General features: G+C 38.7%; 2 protein-coding genes, 1 non-coding gene and 1 pseudogene across 12 annotated transcripts; 3 read left to right on the top strand and 1 right to left on the bottom strand.

Annotated features, from left to right (window-relative positions):
* Positions 1 to 671: 671 nt before the first annotated feature.
* Positions 672 to 7,437, bottom strand: LOC145094210 (uncharacterized). The gene is made up of 5 exons (XM_079032512.1): positions 7,163 to 7,437; positions 4,319 to 6,093; positions 3,752 to 4,183; positions 2,327 to 3,274; positions 672 to 979 (listed from the first exon to the last, which is right to left on the bottom strand). Exons 1-5 carry the CDS (start codon positions 7,435 to 7,437, stop codon positions 672 to 674), a joined length of 3,738 nt encoding a protein of 1,245 aa, XP_078888638.1.
* Positions 6,659 to 6,765, top strand: LOC145096640 (small nucleolar RNA R71). Its single transcript, XR_013704013.1, has one exon. It is a non-coding gene; the product is annotated as a small nucleolar RNA R71 (small nucleolar RNA).
* A 3,101-nt stretch (positions 7,438 to 10,538) lies between the features above and the next one.
* Positions 10,539 to 13,973, top strand: LOC145091308 (splicing factor-like protein 1 pseudogene; annotated as a pseudogene). Its single transcript, XR_013702115.1, has 2 exons — positions 10,539 to 12,924; positions 13,705 to 13,973. The product of XR_013702115.1 is annotated as a splicing factor-like protein 1 pseudogene (transcript).
* Positions 13,974 to 25,454: 11,481 nt separating this feature from the next.
* Positions 25,455 to 27,763, top strand: LOC145091307 (uncharacterized). Of its 9 annotated transcripts, none has more exons than XM_079029000.1 (10): positions 25,455 to 25,551; positions 26,138 to 26,197; positions 26,285 to 26,308; positions 26,410 to 26,606; positions 26,683 to 26,721; positions 26,798 to 26,884; positions 27,006 to 27,066; positions 27,153 to 27,277; positions 27,360 to 27,457; positions 27,560 to 27,763. In XM_079029000.1, the coding sequence occupies exons 4-10, from the start codon at positions 26,415 to 26,417 to the stop codon at positions 27,678 to 27,680; spliced, it is 723 nt and encodes a 240-aa protein (XP_078885126.1). In that variant the 5' UTR covers positions 25,455 to 25,551; positions 26,138 to 26,197; positions 26,285 to 26,308; positions 26,410 to 26,414; the 3' UTR covers positions 27,681 to 27,763. The 9 variants fall into 9 exon arrangements, with proteins under 9 accessions (XP_078885126.1, XP_078885121.1, XP_078885119.1 ...); XM_079028995.1 differs by having other exon boundaries at positions 25,457 to 25,551; positions 26,285 to 26,324; XM_079028993.1 differs by lacking the exon at positions 25,455 to 25,551 and adding an exon at positions 25,558 to 25,709 and having other exon boundaries at positions 26,285 to 26,324; positions 26,410 to 26,588.
* The last annotated feature ends 79 nt before the right edge of the window (positions 27,764 to 27,842 follow it).

Below are 27,842 nucleotides of genomic sequence, written 5' to 3'. Positions count from 1 at the left end.
CTTCCCGGCTCCTCAGGGACCGCTGGCTCATCCTCATTCGGAATAATAAAAGAATCACCAAAATTTTCAACTATCCGAGCCATCCTATAAAGTGCAGTGTTGAACGGAGGAGGGTGGATAATCGTTAGCATTTGAGCTTGCGGCAATTCCAAGATCCCAAATGATCTCGCAAGCCGAGTAATGAACATGCCCCCATTGATCTTCGAGTTTATCTTCTCCTTAACCGCTCCCTCCGCAAGAAATTTAGCAACACAGTACGGGAGGTTGCAGAAGACATCGGGAGTGATGATACTCCACAAGTAAAAGACATCAAGGGTGGGAACTTTGTCCCAATCCTTCCGCATGTTGATCGTGCTTGCAAGGAACCGGTGAATGAGTCGATGGATTGGAGAACGGATATGACCTTCTTGAGCAGTGGAAGGTATGTAGACCCGGTTAGCAATTGTACTCCACCATGTCGACGCCACCACCCCCTCGGGAAGTTCTTTGTAGGTATTCTCCAAGAAGGCTTCAAAGTAGTCCGTCATCGACATGTCTTGATCGTAGATGCCCAACCGCCAAGAGAACTCAACCATGCAGCATTGTCGCAGCTCTCCTCCTAAAGAAAACGAGATCGTGTTTGGATTGTAATACTCACTACCACCTCGGAATGAAATGGTAGCAAAGAATTCCTAGCACAACTCCGCGTATACTGGCTCTTGTATTTTAAACAATTGCAACCAACCATCACAAGTGATGTTGGCATAACCCAAGTTACAATCTTTCACCAAATATGGAGTAAGTTCCTCTTCCAAGCCGACATTACCCATCCATCCCCAATCCACTGCATTGGGCAAGTGGATTTCTTTCTGTCGCAGCGCCTCCAACCTGTTTAGGGCTCGAGTTTTGGAGGATTTGGAGGTGATTTGTTGAAAGGCTAACCATGGCATATCACCATGGCCTCCTCCACGTGATGACTGTCCTCTCCTTGCCATGCTATCTGCATAAACACAGCAACAAACAACACCCCATAATTAAAATAGGAAAATTTTTGATCTTACTGGGACCTACTCGCCGAGTACACGAACATACTAGCCGAGTAGTATGAACTTTTTGACAGATCGAGATCGGATCTGTGTAATCTGTGTAATAGTCCAATTTGTTCATAGGGTTTTGTTGTAATTACTTATCTAACCATAGATCTTGAAGAAATTACTCCAAACAACCTCTAATTCATGAGTAAATCAAAGCCCTAAAAATTGGGAAAAACTCCCCAAATCCGGAATCATAACAAATATGGGAAGATATATGATAAAGATTGGACCTTTCATAAAATTAAAGGGTAAAGATGTTACCTTGTTGCTTGAATGAAGAGAAAGAAGAAGAAAATTGGAGAGATCTTGAAGAACAGTTAGAGATGCGGCTGAGAGGATATGCTCGGCGAGTATGGGGATGAATTGGTGAGTAATAATAATTTTTACAGGTTTTAATTTACTGGGTTTTAACCGGCTACTCGCCGAGTAGAATGGATCTACTCGCCGAGTATACACGCGTGTTATCGATTTTTGGCTGTAAGTGAACATTTACTCGCCGAGTATAGTCGATATACTCGCCGATTATATGTCTCAGGTTGAAAAAAAAATTTAAATTTGCCAATTTTACTGTATGAATTCCTTTGTTTAGCCCTTCCACCCCACACTCACAGTATAGCTTGTCCTCAAGCACTTAGAGAAATAGAATAAATGAAGAAGAATAAAAAAAAACAATATGAAAAATAAAGAAAAGGAAAGAAAATGCAAACGTGAAACTCGGGTTGCCTCCCGAGAAGCACTTCTTTTGATGGAGTCATTAGCTGGACTCCGCCCCGTCTACGTGTTTGCGATTCCGCACAGTAGCAGCTCCTCCAATCCTTCATTTCGGGGAACTCCTTCTTCATATTTCTTCACTCTATGACCATTTACTTTAAATGGTGTGCCGTCTCTTGAGATCAATTCTATAGCCCCGTGAGGAAACACCGTCTTGACCAAAAAGGGACCATCCCACCTTGATTTGAGTTTGCCCGAGAAAAGTTTTAATCGAGAATTAAAAAGTAGTACTTTTTGGCCTTCATGGATGTCTTTGCTTTTGATTCTTTTGTCATGCCATCTCTTGGTCTTTTCTTTATAGAGCCATGAACTAGAATAAGCCTCATTTCGGAGTTCTTCAAGGGCATTCATTTGCATTAGACGGTTGGTCTTCAATTCTTCCATGTCAAAGTTACACCTCTTTAACGCCCAATATGCCTTATGCTCGATTTCAACCGGTAAATGACATTGCTTTCCATAAACTAACCTATATGGTGTAGTACCAATAGGTGTTTTGAAAGCGGTACGAAATGCCCATAGCGCGTCATCCAATTTATCCGACCATTCCTTGCGGTTGCTTCCCACCGACTTCTCTAAAATACGCTTCAAAGCTCGATTGGTCACTTCAGTTTGTCCACTCGTTTGCGGGTGGTATGACGTGGAGAACTTATGGGTCACCCCATATTTCTTGAGCACCTTTTCCAATTGATCATTGGCAAAGTGTGTGCCACGGTTACTAATTAGGGCCTTCGGAACACCAAACCGGGAGAATAGTTTTTTTAAGAATCGTACCACTACCCGTCCGTCATTTGTAGGTAAAGCCTGCGCCTCCGCCCATTTCGAAACATAATCTACCGCCACTAGGATGTACTTGTTTCCTTTGGAGGTGGGAAAAGGTCCCATGAAGTCAATGCCCCATACGTCGAACACCTCACACACTTGAATGCTATGTTGTGGCATCTCATTTCGAGATGAAATGTTTCCCACCCTTTGACAAGCATCGCATTCTTTGACATATTGGGCTGCATCTTTGAAGATTGTAGGCCAATAGAACCCAATGTCAAAGATCTTCTTTGCGGTATAGTGTGCTCCATGATGTCCTCCTGTGGGCCCGCTATGGCAGTGTTCTAGTATTCTTCGACTTTCCTTCCCGAACACACATCTTCTTATAATTCCATCCGCACAGCTTCGAAAGAGGCATGGATCGTCCCAAAAGTAATATTTGATCTCCGCAAAGAATTTCTTCTTTTGCTGACTACTATAATCCTTCGGAATGTAATTTGTAGCTAAATAGTTAGCTATGTCTGCGAACCATGGCTCCTCTCCCACGGACACCATAATGTATTCATCCGGAAAGTCGTCTCCATCCTTATCTTCTTGCAATTTCGGGTTCTCGAGCCTAGATAAATGATCGGCCGCTACGTTCTCCATTCCTTTCTTGTCTCGTATCTCTATATCGAATTCTTGAAGAAGCAGCACCCATCATATTAGTCTTGGCTTGGCATCCTGTTTGGAAAACAAATACTTGATAGCAGAGTGGTCAGTAAAAACAGTGGTTTTAGATAAAACCAAGTAAGGGCGAAACTTGTCAAAAGCGTAAACCACGGCTAACAGTTCTTTTTCAGTAGTAGTATAATTCTCTTGGGCAGGATTTAAGGTCTTGCTTGCATAATAGATGGGTTGAAAGTGCTTATCAACCCTTTGTCCAAGGACCGCTCCTAGTGCATAGTCACTAGCATCACACATGATCTCGAAGGGTAAGTTCCAATTTGGTGCTATAATGATCGGGGCATTAGTTAATTTTTCCTTTAGAAAGTCAAATGCCTCTAAACACTCTTTAGTAAAATTAAAGGGTGCATCTTTTAGTAATAATTGTGTTAGAGGTTTCGTGATTTTGGAAAAATCTTTTATAAAACGTCGGTAAAAACCTGCGTGTCCCAAAAAACTTCTAATGCCCTTCACATTAGTTGGTGGGGGTAATTTGGCAATGGTGTCTATCTTTGCCCGATCCACCTCAATTCCCTTTTTAGAGACTTTATGTCCCAAAACTATACCCTCCTTGACCATGAAGTTACACTTTTCCCAATTTAGGACCAAGTCGGTTTTCTCACATCTAGCAAGCATTGAGTCAAGATTTGTGAGGCAGTCATTGAAAGAGGATCCGAATACAGAAAAGTCATCCATAAAGACCTCCATGAACTTTTCCACCATATCATGTAATATGGCGGTCATGCACCTTTGAAATGTCGCAGGTGCATTGCATAGTCCAAATGGCATGCGTCTATAGGCAAAAGTCCCACTGGGGCATGTAAAGGTGGTCTTTTCTTGGTCCATTGGGTCTATGGGTATTTGAAAATACCCTGAAAACCCATCTAAAAAGCAATAGTAGCTATGGCCCGATAGTCTCTCTAACATTTGATCTATGAAAGGGAGGGGAAAATGGTCTTTGCGAGTGGCATCGTTTAGCTTTCGATAATCGATGCACACTCGCCAACCGGTTACCGTTCGCGTTGGAATTAACTCGTTCTTTTCGTTGGTAATGACCGTCATTCCTCCTTTCTTGGGCACCACTTGGACCGGGCTCACCCATGGACTATCGGAGATGGAGTAGATGATTCCTGCATCCAAAAGCTTGACCACCTCCTTCTTGACGACTTCTTGCATGTTCGGGTTTAATCGTCTTTGATGTTGCACCACCGGCCTTGCTCCTTCTTCTAGATTGATTTTGTGAGAGCAGTAGGATGGGCTTATTCCCTTGATGTCGGAGATGCTCCATGCGATGACTCTTTTCCTTTTCTTCAACACGCGTACAAGCTCCTCCTTTTCCGTCTTGGATAGGTCCGAGGCTATGATCACAGGCTTCTGATTTCCTTCTTCCAGAAAGGCATACTCCAGATGATCAGGTAGTGTTTTGAGCTCCAATTTGTTGTGCATAGTGACAGACTCGCCGAGTGTAAGTTTGGTACTCGGCGAGTTGGTGGCTGCATTCACGACTTCTGGCTTTTCTTCAGATATACTCGGCGAGTAGATCAGGTCTACTCGGCGAGTAGGGCTTTCAGCTTGCTTCTTTATTTCTTCATACTCCGCTTCTTCCAACAGTCTTTCGATCTCTAGTAAGTCCTTTTCTGGATCAAATACTTCATCCAAAGCTGCAAACTTGCTGGAATCTTTAGGTATGTCTTCTTCCAATATTTCGTCAAGCATGTTGATTGAGAAAGTCGTGTCGTCACTACTCCTTGAGTACTTCATGGCTTGGTCTACCCCGAATGTCACTGAATCGTCCCCAACTCGCAATGTGAGCTTAGAATCTCTCATGTCTACGATAGCACTAGCAGTGTTGAGGAAAGGCCTTCCAAGGATGATTGGCACTTGCTGATCCGCCTCCATGTCGAGAATGATGAAATCAGCCGGGAAGACAAATTTGTCTACTTTCACTAGCAAATCTTCACAAATGCCTCTTGGGAAAGTAACAGTCTTGTTTGCCAAATGAATTGCCATTCGAATTGGCCTTGGCTCTGGGAGGTCCAGCTTCTTAAAGAACGAGTATGGCATAAGGTTCACACTTGCTCCAGAATCAGCTAAGGCATGAATTGCAGCCAAGTTGCCAAATTGGCAAGGCAAAATTAAGCTCCCCGGATCACCCTTCTTCTTTGGTAATTTGTTTAGCATTGCGGCGGAGCAATTCTCATTAAGCACTACCTTCTGCACTTCCTCCATCTTTCTTCTGTTAGTGAGGAGTTCCTTAAGGAACTTTGCATACTTAGGCATTTGCATGACGGCTTCAATGAAAGGAATGTTGATTTGAAGAGTTTTAATATGATCTAGAAACTTCTGATATTCCTCTTCCTGCTTCTCTTTCTTGGCTCGGGCTGGGTATGGCATTGGAGGCTGGTATGGTTTCAAGGGCGGTTGTTCATTTGTTTTAGCAGGGGTACTCGCCGAGTCCATCGGTCCTACTCGACGAGTAGGACTCTCAGATTGTGAGTGTTGGTTTTCGACTTGTTCTTCAGTTCCTTCCTTCTGTGAGTCCTTGGTTGCTTCAGTTCGAATGGGGACCAGGGGAGTAATGATCTTCCCACTTCTTGTGGTAACAATATTTACTTGTGCGCCTCGTGGGTTGTTCTCGGTTTTGCTAGGAAGCTCACCCGATGACCTTTGGTTTAGTTGTTGAGCAAGTTGCCCAAGCTGCGTTTCTATGTTGTGGATGGATGCTTGCTGGTTCCTGAGCATTGTTCTTGTTTCTTGGATAGCAGCATCATGGTCACTATGTCTTTTCTCGGAAGCGGCCACAAATTTAGTTAGCATATCTTCCAAGCTTGGCTTCTTCTCTTGCACCGGCTCCTCCTTTTGGTAAAAACCTCTCCCTTTTTGTCTGTACTTCTCCTCCTTGGCCTTCTTATACTCTTCGTAAGGTAGCCACTCCTTCTTTTGTTTGCGCCAGTCCTCATCATACCGGTCACCACTCGAATAACATACTTGTGCCTTTTTGTTGCCGTTCTCATCCAAATCGCAATCTCTAGTGAGGTGAGGTCCATTGCAGTTTTCACAACCCACCCGTATGGCATGGATAGTTTGATCCATTTTGTCCATTCTCCTATCCATGGTTTTCTAACATGGCCATGACCGCGGATAAATCTTCAGTAGCAGCGTACGCGGCTCCCCGCGTGACATCATTCCTAGGGTTGTGGTATTCTCTAGAGTGTTTAGAGAATTCTTCAATCAATTCTTTAATCACCGGGGGTGGCTTCTTTGTAAGTGGGCCTTGTGAGTCTAGCAACTGCCGGGTTGTGACACTGAATCCATCATAAAAGATGGAAACTTCTTGCTGGCTGGTTAGATCATGGTGTGGGCAATTTCGTAGCAGACTTTTGTACCTCTCCCATGCTTCATATAAAGACTCTCTAGCTTGTTGTTCAAAGTTTGCAATGGCCTTCTTGAGTTTGGCTATTTTGGATGGTAGGCAAAAGTGATCAATAAATTCTTCCTTCATTCTGGCCCAAGTAGTGACTGACCCGGGGGGAAGTGATTTGAGCCAGTCTTTAGCAGCACCCTTGAAGGTTATCGGAAGCATCCGAAGTAGTTGAGTTTCGCGGGTTACATTTGGAATGTTGAAGTAATCAGCAACATCATTTACTTCATCCAAATGTTTGTAGGCATCTTCATGATCTTTCCCATAGAAAGGTATTTCCTTGAGCGAAGCTAGGATATGACCTTTTAGCTCGAAGGTAGCAGTTGCAGGAATTGCGGGTTGCACAAGTCCCGGGCCATGGTCGTCGCGCATCCTCTTCTTCCATTCTCCCATGGGAATTTCATCAATGTTAGCCATAGTGAATGCTAACTCTTCCTCCGATTCGGTTTCTTGTTCGTACGTTGCCTCCTCTTCTTCCTCGGTCTCGTATCCAATATCTTCTTGAATTGGCTCCTCAATTGTCAAGGAAGCGCTAGAAACTCCTGATTTACTGCTCTTCTTTTTCCCAAAAACAGTCTTCAAGTTGGACAATGGTGATTTCTTTGGTGTGCTTGAACTCTCCACGTCCTTCCCTTTGTTTCTTTTCAATGCGGATTCGGGGTCTTCAAACGGGGGTACCAGTGGTGTGTTTGCTCCTTTGGTCATGAGAGTCCTGAAATTGATCAAATAAAAAAAAACGTAAAAAGAACAAAAAGATTGTAAAAAAATTGCTGACTAAACTGCTACTCGTCGAGTAGGTGCGAGTGCACTCGGCGAGTATCAGTGATATTTCAAAAAAAAGTTTTAAGTTTTAACCTAACTAAAACAGATACTAAAACCTAATTACTAGTTACTAAATTGCAATAAATGAACTTTATGCAAGTAAACTCACACAAAGGATCGAAAAAATTAGGAATTAGCTTAATTATTTAGAACCGTTCCCCGGCAACGGCGCCAAAAACTTGATGTGTGTAAATTCAACTAGTTTTATCCCTACTTTTTATTAATAATTTGAGCACACAAAGGCAGTGAACCTGTCTTTAAGTGGTATAGATTGATAAGTGAGGTATCGAACTCAGGGAACGGGCAATTAAACTAATAGCTAATTTTAACTAAAACAAATAATAAAAGTAAAGGGTTTTTCTCTAGTTTTGCAAGACTAGAAACTTAGACAAACTAATTAACTAAAGCAACAACTATTCACCAAATTTGATAAAGATGTTTCTATTTAGGTTCAACCAATTCACTCCTATGGTTATTTAAGTTAAGGTGGATTAATTGCTATTGGTTACCAATTATAATAGTTAGGTTCATATTCATTACTCCTAACCCTTAGACAATTAACTAATTTAAGCGTTGATCAAGTGTTTAAACTAATTAATTCCCTAGATTAATTATTTGGATTAAATAAGATTTGTAATGGTTAATTAAGTTATTAATTCAATTAACCTCTTGTTGATGGTTTCTCAAACAAGCTCACACATTAATCTTCCTATTTTCTTATTAATCTCAGTTTCATAATCATTACTTCTAAGCATATGTTTTAGCATTCACATAGACATATGAGGTTAACAATTAAGTGATGTTCATGCAACCTAATTGCCTTCCAATTAACAGAAAATAGTAGTGATTAATACATAAGGTTCTTTAACAAACTTGATTTAATAAATCACCAATAGACAATTAAGCAAGAATTAATAATCAAACCATAGGAGTTCTTTGGTATTCCCCAAACAGAAACAAAAACAAATTTAGCTCATAGTTGCAGTAGAAACAAACACAAAACAAAGTTTATTAATGCAAACATGTTTAATTCCTAAGTCTAAGTGGTAGAATTAACCTAATTGCTTGAATTCTTCCAACTCTTGAAGCTTAGGGTTCCTTAGCGCCTTCTGAACCTTTTAGTCGCAGCTAATCCTTCAAAAATCACCAGGAATGCCTTCCCATGGGATATGGATTCGTCTTTTATAGATATCCCAAAACAGAGGGTACTCGGCGAGTAGTAGAATCAACTCGCCGAGTAGGTCCATACTTATCCGTCTTGAATTAGCAGTCGTATTTATCTTCTGGCATATCGTTGTGCACTCGCCGAGTAGGATCGATCTACTCGCCGAGTAGAACTCCTTCTTTCACTCTTTAATCTTCACTTGCTTTCCTTTTCTCCTTTTTGCCTCCAAGCATATCTTTTGGACTGAAAACACAATTCACAACATTTTAAGTACCTTTTGTCCACATTATTCTCATAATCAATCAAAAATAACTAAGAATATATGTTAAATAATTAACTAATTATGCACATATCAATTCACTACTGATATGTTTGGTATGCATGTATATGCGGTATGCTAGTGATTATGTGGTATGCTATTTGACTATATGGTATGTGGTATGCTAGTTGTCTTTGTGATACTTTCATGGAAGACCATGAGGGGAGCCTATGGCGCTTGGATGTAAGACCATGTAGGGGAACCCATGACTTTTTAGGTAAAGACCACGGGGGAGCCCATGACACTTGAATGTAAGACCATGTGGGGGAGCCCATGGCTTTTCAACTAAAGATCATGAGGGGAGCCCATGTCACTTGGATGTAAGACCATATGGGGGAGCCCATGACTTTTCAGCTAAAGACAATGGAGGATCCCATGACACTTAGGTGTAAGACGATGTGAGGGAGCCCATGACATCCTGGAGTAAGACCTTGGGAGGAGCCCATGAGATCCTTATATGTTTATATGATATGGCTATGTGATTGATATGACTTATGTGATTGATATGGTTTATGTAGCTGTTATAGCTAGTATGAATTATGTGCATATGTGGACTGTGTGAGGTATGCTTTGGGGAACTCACTAAGCTTTGTGCTTACAATTTTGTTTATTGTTTCAGGTATCATCGGTTTGGAAAGGAAAGGCCGACTTGATCGCAACACACACACCCGTGTTTTCCGCTTTATGTGATTTTGGGACATAACTTGATAAACGTTTTAATTTATGTAATGTTTTGAATGATTGGATGAAGTGACATTTGCGTTTGACTATAATGAAAAATGAAATTTTTACCCTGAACTTTTGGGTCATTACACTAGTCTAAGGTTTTTGTTGTGTTTTAAGGGGAAATACCAAAGCTAAAAAGGTAAAGATGGGAAGAGGTTCTCCCTCCTGTGCACCCTGTTGCAAATAAGGAGACAACATGGGATCATGTTAAATGCGTCATAAATATACAAACAAATAAAAATCACTACATGGTTACACTAATGGGTAGCTCAGAGAAGTAGGGTCGAATCCTCATGGACACAACCTAATGGTCAATGTCTCTTTATGTAAGACACATACTAATAAAATAATAAAAAATAAAATTGGAGGGGGGGGGGGTTGTTTAGAATTAAATATAAAAGTAGCGGTGAAATAAAATAAATAAAATTCAATAATAAAAAAGTATTTCAAGGTGTGTTTTTGTTAATCGTATTTTATAAGAATAGAAAGGAATGAATAATAATGCGTGAGAACAAGAATTAACGAGAATACATGACGACAATAAACAATATTATATGACGTTGAACATATTCATATTATCAAATAATATATTCTCTTAATCATCTTAATAAAACAACGTGCACAAAATATCAACATATAACCTAACCCATATAATAATATAAATAAAATAATTATTACTAATTGAAATATTAATATTAAAAAAAAAAAGTAAAAGAAAAACAAGACAATTTGCATTCTCATTTATCTATTTGTATGATATAAATACACACATATTAGATTCTCTGCCTCTCTCACACACGCGATACACCAGAACTTCTTCCCATCCCCACCTCATGGATTCTCTTCCCCCCGAAACCCTAGCTCCCACTCCTACTCCCTATGATGCGTTGGATTACACCAAGAACTCCAGTAACCAGCATCCGCCGCCTGATTTTGGCTCAGCACCTCCACCCCCGCCGTCCGATTCCGACCACAATTTTTCTCATCAACTGCAAATCGTATGTCAAACGGATCCCAAGCCAGACACAACAGATCCGAAGCCTGAGAATGGCGGCGTTAGGAGTGTTACTACGGAAAAGGATAACTCTGGCGTGGAGGAGGATACAACAAGCAGGAGACGGAGGCGGAGCAGATGGGACCCGCCTCCTACCGATGGAGATGCTGATCAGAATGGGGGTAAAAAGAGGAAGTCTCGTTGGGCGGACGACGAGCCGAAACCCGTGTTTCAGTTGCCGGATTTCATGAAGGATTTTACTGGAGGTATGGATATGGATCCTGAAATTCAGGCTTTGAATGCAAGGCTTATGGAAATTAGTAGAATTTTACAGTCTGGACAACAGTTAGATGATCGTCCGGAAGGTGCTAGGTCTCCTTCGCCGGACCCGATATATGATAATATGGGAACCAGAATAAACACTAGAGAATTTAGGGCGAGGGAAAGGCTTAACAGAGAGAGACAAGAGATTATTTCGCAGATTATTAAAAGAAATCCTGCGTTTAAGCCCCCTGCTGATTATAGGCCTCCGAAGCTTCAGAAGAAGCTGTATATACCAATGAAAGAGTACCCTGGTTATAATTTTATCGGACTTATAATTGGGCCGAGAGGTAATACGCAGAAGAGGATGGAAAAGGAGACTGGAGCTAAAATCGTTATACGGGGTAAAGGCTCAGTGAAAGAAGGCAGGTTTGGGCAAAAGCGTGATTTGAAGTTTGATCCTTCTGAAAACGAAGATTTGCATGTTTTAGTGGAAGCAGAGACACAGGAAGGGCTTGAAGCTGCAGCAGGGATGGTGGAAAAGCTATTGCATCCTGTTGATGAAGGATTGAATGAACATAAAAGACAGCAGCTGCGTGAACTTGCTGCTCTGAATGGAACAATAAGAGACGACGAGTATTGTAGATTGTGTGGTGAACCTGGGCATCGTCAATTTGCCTGCCCCTCCCGCATGTCAACTTTTAAGAGCGATGTGTTGTGTAAGATCTGTGGAGACGGAGGACACCCAACCATTGATTGCCCTGTGAAAGGGACTGCAGGAAAGAAAATGGATGATGAGTATCAGAATTTCTTGGCAGAACTTGGCGGGACCCTTCCAGAAGGTGTCACCAAGCAAAGCACACCATTGCCAATCATGGGTTCTTCCACGAGCAATCCCCCATGGGCACCCAGCACAAATGGAGGAGGAAGCAGTAGTACAGGAACATCTGCACATCCGGGTCTAGGAAGCAATGTAGCAAAACCAGGAGTCGGTTTTGGTCTTGGTCTTGGAATTGGTAAAGAAATCGATGATACCAATCTGTATATCGGGTACCTGCCTCCGACTTTCGAAGATGATGCCCTGATTCGGTTGTTTTCACCATTTGGGGAGATAGTAATGGCAAAGGTGATTAAAGACAGGGTCACTGGGCTGAGCAAAGGTTATGGTTTTGTCAAGTATTCTGATATATCTCAGGCCAATCAAGCCATTGCTAGCATGAATGGTTATCGTCTGGATGGAAGAGTAATTGCAGTAAGAGTTGCAGGAAAGCCACCCCAACCTACTGTACCCCCTGGTCCTCCTGCGCCCACTTATCCTGGCGGGTATCCATCTCAGCAGATGACTGCGCCACCGCCTGGGAGTTATATGACTGCCCCGGTTCCATGGGGACCACCACCACCGCCTCCTCCTCCTCCTTATGCTGCTTATGCTCCTCCTCCGCCTCCTCCTCCTCCTGGATCGAGCATGTATTCATCCTACCCAAGCCAACAACAGATCCCCTCTTATGGTGTTCAATATCCTCCTCCTCCTCCTCCTCCTCCACCTCAGAACAAGAGCGTTATTACATCTACTACTACTACTAATAATAATAATAATACTGAGGCCCAAGCCCAACAAAGCTACCCAAATAATATGAATGCACCTCCTGCACAGTCCCCATCCCAGTCTAGTAATGTTTATGGGACAACAACAACAACACCAAACACCCAAACTGCATATCCTTACTCTTCTTATTACACTCAGTCAGTAGTTGAGCAGCAAAGTTTTGCAGCTGCACCCTGGTCTTTAAATCTCTCTGCAGACCAAACTCAGCAAACTACTTATGGCACAGACCCTGAGTATGACAAGTTTATGGCTGAGATGAAATGAATCTTGCTTCTACTTCTTCTGCATATGCATCGACTGTAAGTCTGCACCTTATTTTCTACCTACCTTTCTCTGTTTAGGAGTTGGCTTCTGCTTAGTCACTTACTTAAGTTCGACTGAAATTCTTGACTTAAAATAGATAGTCAACAATCTGAACATATAGACATGATGTTACAAATTTTGTATTAATTACTCGAGACAAAATAGAAATTAATGTCCATGAATCTACAAATTTGAAGAGTTATGTTTTTTTAGCCACTAAGAACCATTGTGTTCTTCTAATGTAACAATAATTAAAATAATGTGTACTTAAGTTAAAGTTTACTGTTTCATCAATGACAGATTCTGCTAAATAAAACCTAGTTGCTAGACATTTTTTTTTCTGTGGCAGATGGAGGGGAGGCATGAGCTGCTTTGTATTTGTAAATTGTAATTTTAATCAAAGTCTACTGTTTTCATGCTAACAATGAGTTAGACTACTGTTTTCAAGTCATTATTGGGTTATTTTTGACCTTTTTTCTTGTAAGACTTAAGAGTTAAGAGTTAAGAGTGGATTTGTTTTTCTTTGTACAAGAGCTGTTAGTTTTGTTGAAAGTAAAAGACTAGCAATGAGATAAATACTGAATTTTGGCATTTGTGGCTTGGTTTTTGAATAAAGAAATGGAAAAGTTATTGGAATGGTTGGTGCAGGGGTGATGGATGAGATAGGAGTGAATAGGCAGTTGTAATGTAATGTATGATTTATGATATGAGATAAGATATGTAGGTGAATTAGTTGATAACGATTCTTCTTGTTTATGGTGGATATTGTTTGGCAGGTTTCTTGGAGCTTTCAACCAAACCAAACCAACCTAATTTGTTTGGTTTCTGAATTCTGAGTGACTCAAGTTTCAGACTCACATTCACATCTTTATTCTTCTTGCTCTTGCTGTGGTGTTGCCCAACTTCAGAAATTCACATCTTTTATGCATCATTGCTTGCTGATAATAATATTTTTCATTTTTTACTAATATTTTAGATATGAATTTTGGCTGTGTATGTTTCTACAATATAATTCACATCTCTATGAACATGTTTTGTTTTGTTTTGTTTTGTTTTTTCTGGTTGATATGCATGCCATCTACTTCTGCAGACTGAGGACTTCCATTTCTTCCCTATATGGTATGGTATGGGCAGCAGGTGGCATATTATTATTATTATTATTATTATTATTATTATTATTATTATTATTATTATTATTTATGTGAGAGGCCATTTGAGTGTTGAATCTAACTTGTAACAAAGTTGGCTGCTGGTGCCAGGTATTGCTATATGGATCTCATCATCTCTCCTGTCTCCTGTCCATACTCTTACTCTCTCACTTCACTTGAATATGCTGCCTGAAACACTCTTTGCTGGAATATGCTAAATATTATATTCTGCAGTCTCCTTTGTAAAAAAAAAAACCTTTGTTTTTGCACCAGAAAATGTCAAAATTGCTACTTTTTTTTTTCTCCATTTCATCTTATGGTGTAAAATTTTCTTTCAGAATTTTGCTCAATATCATCATCTAACAAAATTACGTTTCCTAGTCTGGTTATGCCATAAAAGAGTATGTGTTGAATGAAGATCTGTGTCATGTGTTGAATCTCAACCAACTCAAGTGGTAGTGAATTTGTATGATTTTAAATACTTGATCAAATCTCTTGGAGATGAGGAACATGGCTTTGCAAAAAAAAAACATAATTACACACCAGTGATTTTAGCCTAGTAGGGTTTATATGATATGGATTCACCAAAGTTTGATCTGTTAATGAGTTTTAGGATTAGATTGTCATTTATCAGACTATTGGCTGTCTGACATGGTACTTGTTATCTTTGAGGGATTATGTGTATACTACTATGACTTAAGTTTTTAGTGTCGTCTTCCCTAGTTATTGGTGATAAACTTCTGACATCTAAGCTTACTTGTTATTGTTTGAATAGCTCGGCAATGGAGCTTTGGCTTGAAGCTGGATGAAACATTACCAAATAATCCTGTTACTTTTTTGTCGACTAGTTGAGCATCTTGATTAGATTTGTGACATGGCATGTTATTTTGTAAAATACATATGATTCAGTATATTACATTTAATATATATAGGAAATCATTAACAAACTCTTATGACTTTTAGTTTTTGAATGGATAAGGATAATAAACGGATAAGAATAATAAAAAGGGCGACCCCAAAATATATATATATATATATATATATATATATATATATATATATATATATATATATATATATATATATATATATATATATTTTAAACTATCAATGTCTATAGAGAGTTATCTTAAAATAGTGTTGTATTTTCTGTCTTTGTCTAGGGGGAAGGAAATGGTAGCATGTTGGTACATCGATTTTTTTCACGCCACATAAGCTAGAAAGAACATCAGCATCAAAGTTGTAAATAAGTGTTTTCTGCAATTTATGATTTTTTTTTTTAAAAACCAACTGTTTTTTTAAACTTTTTAATTGAGGTTTTTCTAAAAATAACTGTTTTTGTAACTTTTTGATCAAGTTTTAATTGTACAATAACACAAAATCTTTTGTCAGGTGGATATAATACATTAACATACTATTACGTTAATGTAAAAACACACTTGTTGGATGTCGAATGTTAAATATGGAAATTCCCCGACAAGGCTATGGTACAAGGTTTTGCATGTCATGCATTACCGGTTTGGGCCAAGTTTATGGTCGATTTCAACGGGAGTCTTATAAGTGTTACAATTAAGCATGCATGCACGTTCCAAGATGTGAGTTACATATTTTGTTTGAGACACAAACATACCTTAGTTCCGAGTAACCGTGACACCAAGAAAATAGTTAAGACCGCCTAAATCTTCCATAGAGAATTCATGACCACAAGATGCCATAAGCATGGGATGCTGACGAAGTGGTCATGATGATGTCGTCGACGTATAGGAAAAGATATTCCAGATCATTACTATGTTTGTAAATAAAGAGTGCTGGGTTGATTTTACTATAACTAAAACCGAAAGTGATGACATAGGTGGCAAAACGTTAGAACCAACCTCTTGGGCTTGTTTCGGCCCATATAATGATTTTTGTAGACGAAAACATGATTAGGAAGAAATTTATCAACAAATCCCAATGATTGATGCATGTATACAGTCTCAGCAAGGTGTCCATGCAAGAAAGTTTTCTTAACATCAAGTTTGAATAAGCCGTTTTCTGGAAACTACCAGACTCAAAACGTTCAAATTGTGACTCGTTTACAACTGGGCTAAAGGTTTTACCATAGTTACAACCATTAACAACTACTCATGGATCTGTCAATATTTTGTTTGTGTTTAAATAACCACATGCATCTGAAAATATTAACACACTCATATGCCTAGGAACAAGTACCCAGATATTATTCTTAATAAGTGCACTGTATTCATTTATTATTGTTTGTTGCCAATTCAGATCCTAGAGAGCTTTTAGGTGAAAGCGAGGAATATGAGAGATGGTAGTTGTGTGAAGATCGAGTCTCTATATGGGTTTAGAGATACCAAGATGAGAGCAAGTTTTCATTGGACGAGGTACAACAAGAATCATAAATCCATTGTTTGGCGAAAATAGAAAACAAAGTGAATCATAGGAAACGGTAACATTCAGTTTCGGATTTGCTTCTTTATTTGGGGTCGCGGCCCAATCTTCAGTGGTCATGAGGCTTAGGGCCTTGGGGAAGGAAGAATTTGGTCCGTCTCGGGTGTGGGTGTGATGGTTTAAGTGATCCAAGTGTTCGATGGTGTGTTCGGAGGTCAAGGGTATAATCGTAATTTGATAATTCAGTCTTTTATGAATTTTGGATTTAATTTTGGTTGGCTTTCAGATAAAGTTTATAGAAGTGTAGGGTTTCTCGTTACCTTTTTGTGGATATAAAGAACGTTGAAAACGGATAAGGGATGCAAAAGTTATGATCATTTGAAGGTTAAAGGGGTGTTGGGCCAAAACGGGTACGCATGGCGTACAAGGGAGGTACTCATGGCGTACACTGGAATTTGGACGCAGGTGCATTTGGGAACACGTTGTGTTCGTCAGGCCAGATTAAAACCCTAAATTAGGGTCTTGGGCCCTATTTAAAGACTTTAAATCACCTCCAACCCATATTTCCTTCAACCTCCATCCTCTCTAACCCTAAGAACGAAACCCTAGCCTCCATTTGAGTGATTCTTGAGCTTCAAAGTGAGTTATGTGTGTTTTTGGTGCTTGAGGAAGAACCGAAGAAGAATGAACTTCTTGAAGAGTCATTGCTTGACTTGGAGCTTTTGGATCCAGGCTTTGTGCACCTAGATCTATCTTCTGGAGGTATAAAGTCTCAACCTTGACAACTCTTTCATGTAGATCTAGCCAAGTGGTATTTTGTTATGGTTTTGGTCCCTTTGAGGTGGTTCTTGTGAGTAGAAGTTACTCTAGAACCTTTGAGCTTCATATTTGGTACTTCTTGAGGTTATAAAGTCATAAAGTTTGGATCTTGATGGGTATAAACCTTCCATGCATGATATGGTAGTCACTTGACGAAGTTTAGGACTCAGGGTTTTGATTTGGGTCCCACTGAGTTATGTTAAGTCATAACTTTATGACTTAAGAAGTCCCTTGAAATCAGATATGGAAGTTTGGATTGAGGTCTTAAGGTATTAAGAAGTTTTAAAGACATTTTGGGGTGATTTTGACCTTTGGGGTTCATCTTTGGTGTTGGGCTTCTTTAAGCCATGCAAAGGGTTAAAGCCTTCGACTTTATGAGTTAAGTCAATGTTATGGGACTATTCTGGGGGTTCTAGACGTTGGACTTAATGGATTAAGTCCTTAGAAAGAGAATTTGGAACTTAGCCTTGAACGCCGTGTGTAGCCCCTGGGAACGCAGCGTGTTTCGTCTTGAGTCCCTGTCAATTTGTCCGGCGACGAACGTCGTGCGTTCAGCCCTTGGATGTCGTGCGTTCGTTCGATCAATGGAGTTTTTGGTTGTTGGGCTTGGACTTAACTTTGGATGTCGGTCTTGCTGATTTGGGCCTTATTGGGCCTTGTGGTGTAATTTCGGTTTTGGGCTACCTATTTGGGCTTTGTTGCTTTGGGCCTTTTGGACCATCTAAGATCAATTGTTGGACAAAAGGGAATTTTTGGGCTTTAGGATAAGGCCCATATGGGTTGGGCCTAATTTTAGTGGGCCTTTGTGTAACTTTTGGTTTTGGGCCTTTATGGTTTTTGGACTTAGGCCTCAGTTTTGGTTCCAGTTGGGTTAGGGGTAAAATGGTCATTTTACCCCAAGTATGGTTTATGGATCATAGTTTGGAACCCAATTGCTAATTGGGTGTTATCTTGGTATTGATAGCCCGGAGGAATCATTAGGGCAGCAGTAGCTAGGGATTTCTTTCAGTGAACTTCTGCATTCGAGGTGAGTCTCCTCACTATTCTATGGGTCGAAGACAGCAATGTCGGCCCATTTGGTTTATGTATTATAGGAAGACCCGAGGGTAACCCTTGGCAGTTTGTATGAAAGACCAGGAGGCGACTCCTGGCAAACTGTATGCAAGACCTGAGTCTGAACTCTGGCAGTTAATTAAGTAGTGTAGATTGTATACTAGTTGTCTTTGTGATGCTTGCATGGAAGACCCAAAGGTGGCTCCTGGAACTTGTTTGTAAGACCTAGGGTTGTGGCCCTCGGCCTGACAAGGAAGACCACGAGGCAACTCGTGGCATAATGACAAGACTATGGTTGACACATATCACTTTTATTGATTGATTGGATATGTCTGCTATGTTTGGATCATGGTTATGTATGGTATGTGGTATTTTGGGGAACTCACTAAGCTTTGTGCTTACAGTTTGTGGTTTATGGTTTCAGGTACTTCCGGTTCGAAAGGGAAGGGCCCGGCTTGATCGCAGCGCTCACACCTATGTTTTTCCGCAACTTATGATTTTGGGAATTACTTTGATGAATGTTTTAATTTGGAATACCTTAATGTTGGATAAATATAAATAGATGTTGAATGTATATGTATTAAAAATGAAATTTTTACCCTTGATTTTTGGGATGTTTCAAGTTGGTATTAGAGCCTTGGTTTGAGGGATTCATGCATACTTTCAGGTGTGCCTGAACTCAAACTGAGGATTTGGTGAATATTTTTACAAAGTAAACATTAAAAAAAGAATTTCTAATCAAAGAAAAGGGTGTGATACGTGCAATCGGCCAAGCTCAGGTAAGTGGTTCCCAGAATACCAATACATGTTTATTATGATATGTGATATGATTATGAGAATTGCATGCTAGATTAGGGCTAAGGATCTGCTCAGTATTTTATGATAGGAGAGGTGCCTTTATATGCCTGATTGTATGAGCTTTAGAATCGCATTCTAGTATGAACATCTGATAAGTGTATATAATGGCTTGATTAGTGTATGTGAGTTAGATTTTTTTTTCGTTGTCTGAATGCTGCTTGCTTAGTGCTTTGTGGGACTCTTAGTGATGTGAACTGACTGCTAAGTGAATATTCTAAGTCACAAGTGGCACATGTTAAAAAATCTAATATTTTCTTTTTATTCGACGAAACCTAGTATCATTATTACTAGATTTTAGTCTAATATTTATTACGACTAATTATTAGTCTAGATTTATCATAACCCGAGGTATACGTCATGATCTATCAAGTAAGGAACAACCAAGTAGGATCATATCGGAGGTAGGGTCCGTTTGGTATACGTAGTATACTGTTTGGAAAGGCCACTTTAAACACCTCACTAAATCACAATATAGAAATCATCCCCGTAAGTAGATCAATCAGTATAACGACTTTGAATCACTGATAAATCTTGTTTATAGGTTCATGATAATGATAATGAACATAAACATAAGTTATACTTAAAGTAGGGTAAATATAACTCACTTACATGGGGGTTTGGCGAGGAATCGGGCTCTACGTGGGCAGAACTTTTGAGCCGAAAGCTCTTCTTCTCAGGGCTTTCCGACACTCCGGGATTCGCTTCTAACACTTAGGAAGTGTTAGGGAAAGGCTTAGAGGGTTTGGGAGTGTTTGGGAGAGAATGGGTTAGAAGGTGTGAAGAAATGAAGTGATATGCGCCTCTATTTATAGCCTGCATGAAGGCAATACACTGGGCGTACTAGATGGGTACACTGGGCATACTCATGCCAGGTGTCACCATCTGGTGGCAAGGCGTGGGGAAGAAGTAGTGGCTCAGACCGCGCCACGTGTCACTCGTTGATCACTCCAAAAACTAACTATCTTATAAAATTCGTAACTTTTGCATACGATCTCCTTTTTTGACGTTCTTTATATCCACACGTAGGTATGACAGGGTGTACAACTTTCATTTAGACTCTATCAACTAATTTTGACTCTATTTTTAAAGTTATATTTTAACAAGCTTAGACAGTTAAAGTTCGTTAAAAATTCATAACTTTGTCATCCGACGTCTGTTTTTTACTGTCTTTATATCGTTGAGCTCCTATTAACGAGACTCCAGTTATCATTTAGGTTGTGTCGGCTAAAAATCGATCGATCAAAAACTTGATTCCTGGGCTGCATATTGTTATGCAAAATCTTAGAAAAATCATAACTTCCTCATATAAAGTCAGATTTGGACGTTTTTTTTATATACGTTCTCAGTTTAACGTATACTACGACTTTCGTTTAGGCCACTAAGGCTAAAAATAGTTTATCAAAAATTCATTTTTTACGATACATAGCGTCGTGCCGGTTTTGTTGTAAAACTTCGATGGGTCATAGCTTCTTCATTATAAGTTGGATTTCAGCGTTCCTTATATCCCTGAAATCCTTGTTACAACTACTTCAACTTTCTTTAAAGATATTGGGTCAAATCTTAATTCTATTTTTGACACATATTTTTATTATTATTTTATTATATCGTTATAAGCACTTGTGTAGCACATAAATCACATAATACTCAAATAATTCCTCTTCATTACTTCAAAATAGGTTACAATTGTTGACCCATAATCCCAAACTCTTGCATAATGGTCACTCATTTTTCCATTAATTAATGACAATGCCCTCATCCTTGATCTATAGTATTTTAACCATGTGATTTTGCAATGAAATTTACAATGTATTTTAACCTACATCTCCTTACATTTTAAGTTAGGTTTCCTAATTAGCTCCTTCACGAATTGCCTTGCTAACCAAGTAGGATTCATAATCCTTCAATTATTAAAACTCCTAACACATGTATGCAGGTCTACAAGCTTTTTTATTTGGAATGTCCTTTCAGTACTCATCCAAGAAGCCCTAACCACGAATGGGCACTTTCTGGAGCACTTCCACATATTGCCACTAATCTAACACTATTACACTTTTTGAAATGAATTTGATAATCCTTACTGATAATATAGTTAGTTAAACACAATTGAGCTCTTGTGGCTTTTCATACCTTTCACCAAACACTAGTTTCATTAAGTTCCATTTCACCTTTGGGTTATGGGTGGAAGACTCGAAATCAACATCCAACTCTTCTTCATCACTACTTTGTACATACTCTGAGTCCAATTCTTGGTTATGGATTTGAAGTTCAATGTTACTTTGAGCTTGAGCATCATCAGTTGCATCATCGTCATCGTCTTCTTCACAGAGAATGTTCATAAATTCATCTCTGCATCAGAAAATTGGTTTCCTCTTAAAATAATCATCGAGCTCCACATCCAGTGGCGAATCCAGAATGTAAAATCACATGGTTCACTATTTAAATGAAAACGATAAAAAAATCAAACAATACTAGTTGCGTGTTCGAATCGGGTTGAATTGTATAAGCCAGAAAAGATTCAAAGTTCTTACAACTATACCCAATGAGATCTCATATCTTGATATATTTCTACAACTGTATCATTACTAATGGCGGAGGGCGGGTGGAACTGACGGCGGTGGCACCGACACACCTAAAAGTGATGCCGATTGTCAATTGAGATGGTCAATGGGCTGATGATTGATGCCTAATGCATGATGGTGATCGCTCGACGATTGTGAGGCTTGGGGAGGAAACGTCGTTTTGCCTTTACACGATTATTGTTTTTCCTTTTTTTAAAAAAATTTAAGTTATATTGACTACTGATATTGGATTGGTCTATTAAAATATAATGTATAGGTTATAAAAACCAGATTTATACATGGGTTTTAATTGTCTAACATACTAGGTAGTTTACTAAAATTGTTAAAGGTGGGTCACTAATTTTAATTGTATTATACATTATCATAAAAAATAAAAATAATAGGTGGGTCAAGTGACCTACCAAAGGTTAACATTCCCTCGCCATTATCAATATCTATACTATTTAAATCATACACTGTGACATCCCCATTTTCACGGCCAGAAAAGACCGATTTTGTTTATGCTTTATAAAAATCAGAGTACTTCTTTTCATAAAAATGTTGCGGAATTTGTTCCCAGAAAAATACGATAAATACGTTATCAAAACATTTTCGAAGAAACGTATTTTATTCATTTTAAAACGTTTGGGATGTCATCGTCAATACAAGAACATAAGTATAAACGGAACATACATTTATTTACACTAGTGATCTACATCTCTTTAATCTCTCAGTGTAATGTCACTTCATATCGACACTTGTGATATAAATAAACTGAGTGGGTCAGGTTGGGAAACCTGGTGAGTACATAGAGTTTTCAACCCACAATAATATAATTATTATGTTTAATCATCAAACAGTTAACCAATTACCCATCCCCATTATTTTCTTTATTCTTAAGGATCTACCCTAAGAATCAACTATTTCTTGTTCATTCATTCCTAAGGAGTATCTTAAGGAATAGGTACGAATTCTATCGTTGTAAATGACACATCTGTCAAGCACAACTGCTAGTTCTGTCATTTAGGCGCAGCTGCCAAAATTGTGACATTCTCTATGGGGCACATCTGCTGGAATAGTCCTTTAGGCGCATCTGCAGGGGTTATGAGGTTCTCTATTAGGCGCTTCTGCCAGTAGAGTCCTTTAGGCGCATCTGCCAGGGTTTTATTGACAGTATCATTTTCGAGAGTCCACTCGCAATACATATCAATGGGTTTTTAGAGTACACCGGTGAACACATCGTTCACAACACCTATAGGTTGCCAGCCTGCTAGTGTTCCACTGGACTGTCTAGAATAGTTCGTAGTTGTCATCCATACTCTGCTGAATGACGGGGCCATCATTTGGGAAAAAAGCTTCTCACATCGTCCACCTCTCACCCTCACCTTACGGTCTATTTCACCTCTCAACTCGTCATCCAACTCATATTTCATCTATTACATCTACCCATTTCTTACCCTAACATTTCAGTAGATATAAAATACATATATAGTTTAAATCATTTAAAACGTGTATATAATCGTTCATCCAGAATAGACAACAAGTACTCAGGTAATATGCACACATAGCACGTAATTTATATAAAATACTTCATATCTATGTGTAAGATGAAAGTAACTATGCACTCACCTGGTAAGGTGGTGACTCGGCACTCGGACAGCACTTCGTTACTTCTTAAAACAATTTCCCTCGACAAAACCTAGTATCATTACCACTAGGGTTTAGTTCAATATTCACCGAGACTAATTTAATAGTCTAGCTATTATTACTATTATATAAGCGTTAAACAACACTCTTATATAACTCATAATAATAGCCAAATAATTATTTTAAGGTCCAAATAATGTTACTATAATTAATTAGAAGCTATATTAAAAATAGCATAGGCGTAGCTCACTTACAGCGGGTTTTTATTAAAAAAAACGGGTTTCGCAGGAGCAGCGTTTCCGAGCCGAAAGCTTTTCTTCTCGGAGCCGTCGGGCACTCCGGGGCTTATTCTCATGCTAGGGAGGTTCCCTAGACTTGGGAGGGGTTTAAGGAGGCTAGAGAGAATTTAGAGAGAGAAAGAAAGGTTATGGTGTGAAGAAATTATGAAGGATTCATCCTTTATTTATAGGGATTTTATCGTAGAGTAGCTCCTAAGCTTCGTCCGTATCTTCCGCGTACGAGCTCCGTTTTTTGCGTTCTTTATATCCACGTGTTGGTATTTATGAGTACTACAACTTTCATTTAGACCTCGTCGGCTAATTCTCATTCTATCTCCGATTTGCAAAACTATATCGAATTTATTGTGCTCGAAGAGTAGGGACTACGTTTCATCCATATCTTTCGCATACGAGCTCTATTATCGATGTTCTTTATATCCACGCATTGGTATTTACGAGTACTACAACTTTCATTTAGATCCCGTCGGCTAATTCTCACTCTATCTTAGATTTACAAAACTGTATCGATTTCGCAGCGCTTGAAGAGTAGGGACTACGCTTCGTCCATATCTTTCGCATACGAGCTCCGTTTTCGACTGTATTTTTATTGTTTAACTCCTATTAACGATATCTTCATTTATCGTTTAGATTATTTTGGCTAAAAATCGACCGATCTAAAAGTCAGATCTGCTATGGTAAATCTTAGAAAAATCATAACTTCCTCATACGAAATCAGATTTGGATGTTCTTTTTATGCACACTCTCGGTTTAACATATACCACGACTTTCGTTTAGATCGCTAAGGCTAAATCTCGCTCTATCGTAAATTTAGTATTTACGCCTTCCGGTATCGTGTCGGTTCCGTCGCGAAACTTCGACGGGTCATAACTTCTTCGTTATAACTCGGATTTCGACGCTCTTTATATGTACGGAAACCTTGTAACATATACTACAACTTGGTTGAGATTATTTATTCTTAATGATCTTTTGTCGAAAAGTGGTTTTCGGCCCCTATTGCCTCTAAATTGACTAGCCCGGATCTACGGGCGTTACATACACACTGTCCATTTCCTTGAAGGTAAAAACCCTAATTTTACTAAGAGTGAAACGAGAGAAGGAAGAGAGGATATGTCGGGGGGTTTCTCACTTAACGAGAGTGTTTGTTTTTACCTCAATCCACATAAGTCATTTAATGCCACATCAGCAAATACAACCGAGTAAATAAGGGTGACCGGATGAAAAAGACTAAGGGGGTGTTTGAGATTTGATTTGTAGCCTAAAAAATCATTTTCAACAAAAGAACTTTTTGACTTATAGTTTTTTCCAAAAGAAGATTTTAAAATGTGTTTGGATTAACTTTTGAGGGAGAAAATGCCAAAAAACCAAAAATTACCAAAAGTCACAAATTCATGACTTTTAAAACCATTTCTTTTTCTTCTTGTCAAAAAGTCATTTTAAAAAGACTTTTAGATTTGTCAAACATCTTTTTAAACTTTTAGTTTTTTGGAAAAACCAATAATCAAAAAAATCACTTTGAAAAGAAATCTCAGACACTCTCTAATTTGTTCAATTTATCCATTTTTCTAGGTTATTTTGTTAAAAAAAAATCGGACCTAAATTGAAACTTTTTCCTAAAATGTATAAATATTTAATAATAAGTTTTTTTTTTATCGAATAAAAGAAATGTAGGAGGGCTGATGGATAAATACATTTTAGTCGATGACCAACCGATGACATGCTACACGCTAAACATTTCCATTAAAAATCTGACATGTCATCATAATCATAATCATACCGCGTCACACAGCTGCCGACATGTCACCATCCACGTCAACAACATAATGCCTAAATCGCCCTTCTAGACCCAGGTAATTTGAAGTGAAAGGACTCGTGATTTAGGAATTTAAACCTGAACTCAATCGTTCGATTGATCTTTTATGTGTTTGATCCGTGTTTGAATTTTGGTGCCTGTCTGTTCATGGCGGCTCCGTTCTTTTCAACGCCTTTCCAACCCTTCGTTTATCAGGTATGGAAATCAGAATTTCAGTAGGTTTTTTTTGTGTGTATGTTAATGTGATTGTATCTGAACGTAATTTGATTCAACATTACTATTCTAACCAGACGCGGATTGAAGGTTACATTGAGAAACAGGTTTTTGTGGGTTTTTATGTTTTAACGTTTTGGTATGGATTGATGATCAGATAAATGGTGTATGATGTGGTAGTTAAGGTGAGGGTTAGGTTAATCAAGGTGAAATGTTGTGTAGAGTATAACATTGAGCATTTTATTATAACATAAACGTAATATTTGTAAAAGTAGAGTAACTGTTTTAATTAGCTTATTATACTTAAATCTATGATTCTATATATGTTAATCAGTTTATTAGAATGGTAGTATTTAGGAGTATTTAACATTTTGTTACTCATTGGATTTGGGGTTAATGTACAATAATAGAGTCAAGACGATGCTGTTACGCCTTTTCAGATTTTGGGTGGTGAAGCTCAGATAGTTCAGGTATGTGTAGCAGTAGCATCATTGTCCATTAATGTTAGTTTTGCTTCCTTCTATGTTCATCATCCTGATCCTGATTTTTCTTGCCAGATTATGTTGAAGCCAGAAGACAAGGTGAGTGCAAAACCAGGTATTTGCTTGCTTATTGTGCTGAAATAGGCTTATTATTTATTTATTTATTTATTTATTGATGGTAAGTGAGTTATTTACAACAGGCTGCATGTGCTATATGTCTGGCTCCATTCAAATGGAAAATGTTTATGCCCCAGAGAATGAAGCAGGAATGTGGCAATGGGTTTTTGGAAAGAATGCAACTAAAACAATCTTTGTAAACAGTGGGTCAACCGATGGATTTGTTGCCATGGCTGCACCTTCTCTAGGAAGAATTCTCCCTGTTAGTCAATCTGTCAATGTTAGTTAGTTAGCTAGTTACTACATTTGATGCTTGATTCTGATGTATTATTGTATATTTTCTTTTATCGCTGTAGATTGACCTGGCAAGATTCGGTGGTGAGATATTATGCCAGGTATGATGTTAAATTAAATATTAATTCATTCATCATCATTGTCTCAGTTTTTGTTATTTTCTGAATCTGTCTGTAGCCAGATGCATTTCTTTGCTCCATTGGTGATGTGAAAGTCAGTAGCAACACATTTGATCAGAGGGAACCTAATCGTAATGTTGTTGAGGTGACATTTTCTTTTTCCAGGTTTTGTCCCATAATATATATATAATATATATATATATATATATATATATATATATATATATATATATATATATATAATTTTAAAATTTGTTACTTTACAGAGATTGTTGAGACAAAAAGTATCTGGGCAAGGCCTGGCATTCATGGTTGGGGGTGGATCTGGTAATTATGATACTATTAATTCATGTTGCCTTACATTCTGCTTGATATGGCCTGTGAATGTGTTTATGTTCCTTGTGGTTTTGTAGTTGTGCAGAAAAATCTTGAGGTTGGTGAGATACTTTCAGTGGACATTTGTAGCATTATTGCCCTGTCAACAACGGTGGATGTACAAATCAAATATAATGGTCCAATGAGAAGGGTGGTGTTTGGGGTGATATATATTTTTCTTTAAAAAAAAATAGAGTAACAGTTTGTTAGTTTCTAAAAAGTAAAATGGTTGGGCATGCATGCAGGGGGAGAATCAGAATATGGTGACAGCAATGATGAGAGGACCAGGAATTGTGTTTATCCAGAGTATGCCCTTCCCTCGCCTTTCTCAAAGCATTGCTAGGTTAACAACCCACCCACTCAAGAGTCAAGTCGTCACCTTTAAACTTTTACATATCTTCTTCTCTTATTTACAGAATTGTTTGTGTTTATGGAATGGATGCAGGGGTGTTGCATCTCCAAACATGAGGTTGAGGGACAATCCAAAGTTGTTGATGCAGATACTCGTCTTTTCCTTTCTTGCTTATCTTGTGCTCGGCTCATTTTTGCTATATACAGACTTCTGAATTATGATATTTGCAACAAAACAAATACACTGTGTGAGCGAGTTTCAATGTTAATGATAGTTGAAAAGAGAATTGAAGTTAAATTTGGTTTCTTGCTGATCTGAAAGATGTTATTATAGCGCCATAAATAATGGTTTCATACATACATGCTTTGATGTTGAT

The sequence above is a fragment of the Lactuca serriola genome, chromosome 3, assembly GCF_051521515.1.
Source record: "Lactuca serriola cultivar US96UC23 chromosome 3, Lser_US96UC23_V15, whole genome shotgun sequence".
Lineage (NCBI taxonomy): Eukaryota > Viridiplantae > Streptophyta > Magnoliopsida > Asterales > Asteraceae > Lactuca > Lactuca serriola.
Note: the sequence above shows the minus strand (reverse complement) of the source record. Positions and strands in the feature narration are given on the sequence as shown.

What these genes read in the sequence shown, in the direction of transcription:
- LOC145094210 (XM_079032512.1), bottom strand. Translation starts at nt 7,437, where the DNA reads ATGACCAAAGGAGCAAACACACCACTGGTACCCCCGTTTGAAGACCCC. An exon ending in GAAACCGAATCGGAGGAAGA is followed by an intron (nt 6,094 to 7,162) that starts GTTAGCATTCAC and finishes TTCCGAGAAAAG; the next exon opens with ACATAGTGACCATGATGCTG. An exon ending in CGCTTTCAAAACACCTATTG is followed by an intron (nt 980 to 2,326) that starts GTACTACACCAT and finishes GTGTTTATGCAG; the next exon opens with ATAGCATGGCAAGGAGAGGA.
- LOC145091307 (XM_079028991.1), top strand. Translation starts at nt 25,662, where the DNA reads ATGGCGGCTCCGTTCTTTTCAACGCCTTTCCAACCCTTCGTTTATCAG. An exon ending in CAAGGTGAGTGCAAAACCAG is followed by an intron (nt 26,325 to 26,409) that starts GTATTTGCTTGC and finishes TATTTACAACAG; the next exon opens with GCTGCATGTGCTATATGTCT. An exon ending in CTTTCTCAAAGCATTGCTAG is followed by an intron (nt 27,458 to 27,559) that starts GTTAACAACCCA and finishes GAATGGATGCAG; the next exon opens with GGGTGTTGCATCTCCAAACA.